The sequence below is a fragment of the Thamnophis sirtalis genome, unplaced genomic scaffold (genome assembly GCF_051295495.1).
Source record: "Thamnophis sirtalis isolate CommonGarterSnake01/CBP01778 unplaced genomic scaffold, rThaSir2_p1.2 scaffold_2, whole genome shotgun sequence".
In the NCBI taxonomy this organism is placed as follows: Eukaryota; Metazoa; Chordata; class Lepidosauria; order Squamata; family Natricidae; genus Thamnophis; species Thamnophis sirtalis.
The window spans coordinates 101,610,535-101,616,537 of record NW_028261382.1 but is presented as its reverse complement, the minus strand read 5'-3'; the positions used below and the strand labels follow the sequence as shown (position 1 = coordinate 101,616,537).

General features: G+C 51.8%; 1 protein-coding gene across 1 annotated transcript in view; it reads right to left on the bottom strand.

The window, feature by feature from the left end:
* Positions 1-2,539: 2,539 nt before the first annotated feature.
* The window catches only part of CPSF1 (cleavage and polyadenylation specific factor 1), a 40,088-nt gene continuing 36,624 nt past the window's right edge, over positions 2,540-6,003 (bottom strand). The window contains 4 exon segments of the mRNA XM_087703533.1: positions 2,540-2,749; positions 2,935-3,073; positions 3,187-3,316; positions 5,170-5,371. Coding sequence (XP_087559659.1) covers positions 2,702-2,749; positions 2,935-3,073; positions 3,187-3,316; positions 5,170-5,371 — 519 coding nt within the window. The 3' untranslated portion in view covers positions 2,540-2,701.

The following is a 6,003-nucleotide window of genomic DNA, read 5'->3' as shown; positions in this document are numbered from 1 at the left end:
ACTGGAGCCGGGGGGGGGATGTTGGGGGATAAACCATGTTGCCCCCCATGGGTATCCAGAGGGGAAACGCCGGATCAACTCCGTACCTAGCTAGCTTTCCGGACTCCCACCGGCCGGGAAAGTTTCCTCTTGGAGCTGGGTTTAAAAAAAAGCTTGAAGCTCTTCCTTGCCTGCCGTTCTGCAGCGACCAATAAAGGAGAATATTTATAGCTGGGGGTTGAACTGTGGGGTCCTTGGGGGTCTCCTTTGCAGGCGTTTCGTTCCCCAAGTAGGTAGAGCATCATCAATACTAGAGGAGGAGGAGGAGGAGGAAGAGTGGGAGAAGGAGAAGAAGGAAGAGAAAGAGAAGAGAGAAGAAGAATGGGAGGAAGAGGAAAAGGAAGAGTGGGAGAAGGAGGAAGATGAGAAGGAGAAGGAAGAGTGGGAAGAAGATGAGAAGGAAACAGAAGGAAGAATGGGAGGAGGAGGAGGAAGAGTGGGAGAAGAAAAAGAAGGAAGAGGAGAAGGAGGAAGAGAAAGAAGAGAGAAGGAAGAATGGGAGGAGGAAGAGGAGAAGGAAGAATGGGAGGAGGAGAAAAAGGAAGAGTGGGAGAAGGAGGAAGATGAGAAGGAGAAGGAAGAGTGAAAAAGAGAAGGAAGAGTGGGAAGAAGATGAGAAGGAAACAGAGAAGGAAGAATGGGAGAAGGAGGAGAAGGAAGAGAGGGAGGAGGAGGAGAACAAAGAGGAGCAGAAGAAGAGGGAGGAGGAGGAGGCCTGTGGGGTCCTTGGTGCTCTCTGAGCTTGGGGGGGTCTCTCTGCAAGCGTTTCATTACCCAACTAGGTAGCATCATCAGTGTTGGAGGAAGGGGCGTTTGCAGGGAGGAGGAGAATTGGGGGGTCCTTGGTGCTCTCTAAGCTGGAATGTTTTCTTGCAGACGTTTCATGACCCAACTAGGTAATGTCATCAGTGCTAGAAGGGAGAGGGGTTTGCAGGGAGGAGGAGGAGGACAGGTTCTTGCTGCTCTCTGAGCTTGGTGATCTCCTTACAGACGTCTCATTACCCAACTAGATAACATCAGCAGGGCTACTAAGGAGTGGGGTTTGCACTTTCTAGCCCTGATGATGTTACCTAATTTGGGCGATGAAACGTCTGCAAGAAAACCGCCAGGCTCAGAGAGCACCAAGGACCCCACAGTCCTCCTCCTCTCCACTGCAAATGCCATTCCTTTCTCGCACTGATGTTACCTAGTTGGGTCATAAAACGTCTGCAAGGAAACCACCAACCTGAGGCCTCTCACGCCCTCCAACCTTTTTGCCACTGTGCCATCGGATGGGTTTTTTGCACAAATGATGGGAGCCAAAGCACACACTGCCCCCCCCTGAGGACCCCCCCCCCCCGGTGCACAGAGGAACCTGCAACATTGCCCCCTGGCCATTACAGGCCTCACCCCGGTGCATTGCACAGACTTCAGCTCGGCCGAAGGTCCCCGTTGCCGTTTCTGCAGGGGGCCAGATTCTTTTTGGGGGGGTAGGCTGGTGGGTCATGGATGTAGCTGCCCCCAGGCCTCCCCCTCCTTGTCCAACGACAAGCCCTCGAGAAATCTGCTCCATTGCGATGGCCGCTTTGGGAAGAAAAGAGATGGAAGCCCAGCGCCTGGTTAAAAAAAGGCAGCGTGCCAGGCGCTGGCTACATCCTTGCTCCGCTGCGGGCGTTTCTCTTGGCACCTGGCAGAACTTTCTGGAAAAAAGGGGGCAGCCTGTTCCTCATCTGGTCCCCTTCCGGGTGGTAAGTGGAGTTTGGCCCCTTTAAGACCTGTGGACTTCAACTTGCGGACTGGGGGATTCTGGGAGTTGAAGTCCACAGGTCTTAAAGGGGCCGAAGTTGGCTACCTCTCCTTTCCAGGTTATTGACTACACCCGCCAGTCTTGGGGCATCCCTGGGAAGCTTCGCCTACCCATCATCCCCTTGGGACTATCGGCTGCCTCCCAAAGGTGTTTTTTTTTCCTCCTTGAAGAGGTTTCGCTTCTTATCCCAGAAGCTTCTTCGATTCTGGGTGAATATAGAAAAGATATAAATTCCTACTATTCAGTCAGAAGCGGGGAATCTTCCCGGACAAGAAGTGAAACCTCTTCAAGGAAAAACAAAGTTTTCTTTGGAGAAAAAAATAGCAATAGCAGTAGACTTATATACCGCTTCATAGGGCTTTCAGGCCTCTCTAAGCGGTTTACAGAGAGTCAGCATATTGCCCCCAACAATCTGGGTCCTCATTTTACCCACCTCGGAAGGATGGAAGGCTGAGTCAACCCTGAGCCGGTGAGATTTGAACCGCTGAACTGCTGAACTGCAGTCAGCTGAAGTAGCCTGCAGTCCTGCACTCTAACCATTGCGCCACCTTGGCTCAAAAAAGCACTTTTGGGGGACAGAATTGAGATCGTTTCCTCCCTCGAGGGCAGATTTAGATCTGGGTGTCCCACTTACTCCTCACCACCCACCAGCCACAAACTGATATTATGTCCTCCGCCACTTGGTTCACAGCACACCAGTCAACACCACTTGGACGTTTCTGTACAAATCCGGAACATTTTATACAAATATTTCATTTATCGCTTTTTTTTAAACAAAAACAAACACCAACACAACAGGCAACGCAGCAACTTGGGGGGCGGGGAGGAGGGGGGGCACGTCCAACTGCTTCCATTGCAGCAAAGACCCCTCCCACCCTAGAAATGGGCGGTCACGCGATCGATCTCCAGGAGGTCCTCCAGGATCTGTGGGAAGGAGGGAGGAGGAAGAAGAAGGAGGAGAATTCTCCGTTCAAGAATCCTTATTGTGGGGGTGGCTCTCTTGCGTCGAGTTTATCCTGCAGCGATTTGGCTGCATTCCTTCCCCCCCCCTCCCTCAGTTCCCTCCCCTCCCTCAGGCCTCCCCCCACCCCCACCCCCCGGCTGCTCACAATGTCCGGCGTGGTGCCGATTTTCTTGGCCAGCTCGCTGCGCTCCATGGTGCTCAGGTAGAGGTAGCGGTTGAGCAGCTCCCCGTCCAGGATGTTACGGACGGCGTTCTGCAGGATGCGCCGGTCCACGTGTAGCATCCTAGGCGGAGGAGGGAGAGCGCGGGAAGTGAGGTGGCCCGGGATCCGAGGGTGCCCCCCCCTCCCCGCTCCCTTTGGGGCCTGGCACCCGCCCCTCTGTGCCCCGGGCGGTACCTGAAGGCCCGGGGGTTGAGGCCGGCGTGGTGGGGCAGCATGGAGGTCAGGGCGTTCTGCAGCATCAGGAGCCGCCGGTACGTCTTCTCCTGCATGGGCAATAGCAGGCCCATCCCTCCGTCCAGAGTGGCTGCGCAAGGAAGAGCACACGGCCTCCGGGTCAGCCTTGATTGACGGCCTGTCGCTTAGCGACCGCTTGGGAGTTTCAGGGATCCCAAAACGGGGGCTCTTGACCCTCCTCAACGCCCCCATCCATGGGGGCTCAGCACCCAGACGGCATTTCCAGCCATTTCCAGGGTCCTTCAGTCAAGTGACTCCAACTCCTCCCAACTCTCTCTCCTATTTCTATTGTGGCTCTTATTTCCTCTTTCTCTCTTCTGTTCTTATTCTTATTCCATTTCATCTCTCTCTTCCATTCTATTCCATTTCATTCTTTCATATTCTTTTCTATTCTCTTCTTTTCATATTCTACTTATATAGAGCCGAGGTGGCGCAGTGGTTAGGACAGTGTTTCTCAACCTTGTCAACTTGAAGATGTCTGGACTTCAACTCCCAGAATTCCCCAGCCAGCGAATGCTGGCTGGGGAATTCTGGGAGTTGAAGTCCAGACATCTTCAAGTTGACAAGGTTGAGAAACACTGGGTTAGGGTGCAGTACTGCAGGCCACTTCAGCTGACTGTTATCTGCAGTTCGGCTGTTCAAATCTCACTGGCTCAAGGTTGACTCAGCCTTCCATCCTTCCGAGGTGGGTGAAATGAGGACCCAGACTGTGGGGGCAATATGCTGACTCTGTAAACCGCTTAGAGAGGGCTGAAAGCCCTATGAAGCGGTAGATAAGTCTAACTGCTATTGCTATGCTATTGCTATGCTATTGCTATCTATCTATCTATCTATCTATCTATCTATCTATCTATCTATCTATCTATCTATCTTCTATCTATCTATCTTCTATATCTATCTTATCTATTATCTATCCATCCAAGGCTCAAAGGTTGACTCAGCCTTCCATCCCTCCGAGGTGGGTGAAATGAGGACCCAGACTGTGGGGGCGATATGCTGACTCTGTAAACCGCTTAGAGAGGGCTGAAAGCCCTATGAAGCGGTAGATAAGTCTAACTGCTACTGCTATTACTTTACCCTATTCCTGTTCTATTTATTCCTATTCCTATCCTATTCATTATTATTTTTTATACTCAATGTTTTCCCTAGAAACTGGCGTCTATTCCTGGTTTCTGGCCCAACACCCCCCCCCCCATAACTAACAATGGGTCCAGACTTGGCTTTGCGACATTCACTTAACCACTGCGCACAATGTTGTAAAATCAGGTCCCTTGGTGACCCGTTTTACAATTGCCATGACTTAATGACCGAAAGTGCAGCCTAAACCAGAGTCCTTAAGTAGAGGACTTAATCTGGGCCACAACATCTACCTACCTACCCTCTCTCTCTCTCTACTGTATTTCTCTCTCTCTCTCTCTCCCTCTACCTACCTACCTACTCTCTCTCCCTATCTACTGTATTGCTCTCTCTCTGCCTACCTACTTACCTTCTCTCTCTCTCTCTCTCCCTACCTACTGTATTTCTCTATATTTCTCTCTCTCTATCCCTCTACTACAAACCTACCTACTCTCTTTCCCTACCTCCCTACTGTATTTCTCTCTCTTTCTCTCCCTCTCTGTCCCTTTATCTACCTACCTACTTTTTAAAAAATTTGCCTCTTCAAAACCTTGGTGCGTCTTATACTCTGGGGCGTCTTATACTCTGAAAAACACGGTACTTGGGTAATGAAACGTCTGCAAGAAAACCCCAGATATTCTAATCTGGAAACCTTCAACAGAACTAACAAAAGACGGCCAGCGCTCCCAAACATGCAAGATTTTCCCTGTGCTAACACAGGAAGGTTGTGTGAATGGGACGAGAGCAGCACCCAATCCTGGGTCTTCCAGAATCCCCTGCCCCACCCCCCCCTCACCACTCGCTCACCAAACCAGGTGATGTGCTTGTTCTCCCAGGCGTTGGTCTTCTTAGCCGGCCCTTCCAGGGCTCCCCGGCACGGCGTCCTCCAGAAAGCGTTGACGTGGGCGCCCACGTGGAAGTCCGCTCGGCGGAGGAGCCGCATCCCGCCAAAGCTCTCCTTCGCTGCAGAGGAAGCAAAAGGCCCGGGGGGGCTGCTGGGGAGGGCGGGAACCAGGAGGTGTCAAGAGTGAAACATGGGCAGCTACTTTCAACTTGTCATTAAAGGGTGTGTGTGTGTGTGTGTTAAATGTTGAGTACAAACCGGGTTAATTTGGAGAAATGAAACTTCTGCAGTTAAAGGGGAGCTTGGGAGACTCTGGAAACTGTTCAAGGTCAGGTCAACAGGTGTGCAGAAGGAGGCAGATGGTTCCCATAGCAAAAAGAAATTGTTTATATGATCTATCGTATTTTTCGGAGTATAAGACGCACCCCCCCCCCCAAAAAAGAGGGTGAAAATCATTTTTGGTCACCTGGAACCACCCCACCCTTCAGAAAAATGCACATGCAGAGGGTTTGGGAGCCCTGCAAAGTGCTCCTGGGGGCTGGGGAGGGCAAAAACGAGCAAAAAACAGGCTGCTTTTTGCTCGTTTTTTCGGTGCCCTCCCCCCCCAGCCCCCAGGAGCCCTCTACAAGCCTCCTAAAGACTATGCATGCCCCCTTTTTGGCAAACGGGTCCGTTTCCCCAAAAAATGGGCTGTTTTTTTGCTCCTTTTTGCCCCCCCCCCAGCCCCCAGCATTTTGCAGGCCTCTGCATGCCCTATTTTTCACAAAAAACGAGGCGTGTTGAGGGTTTGGAAGGCC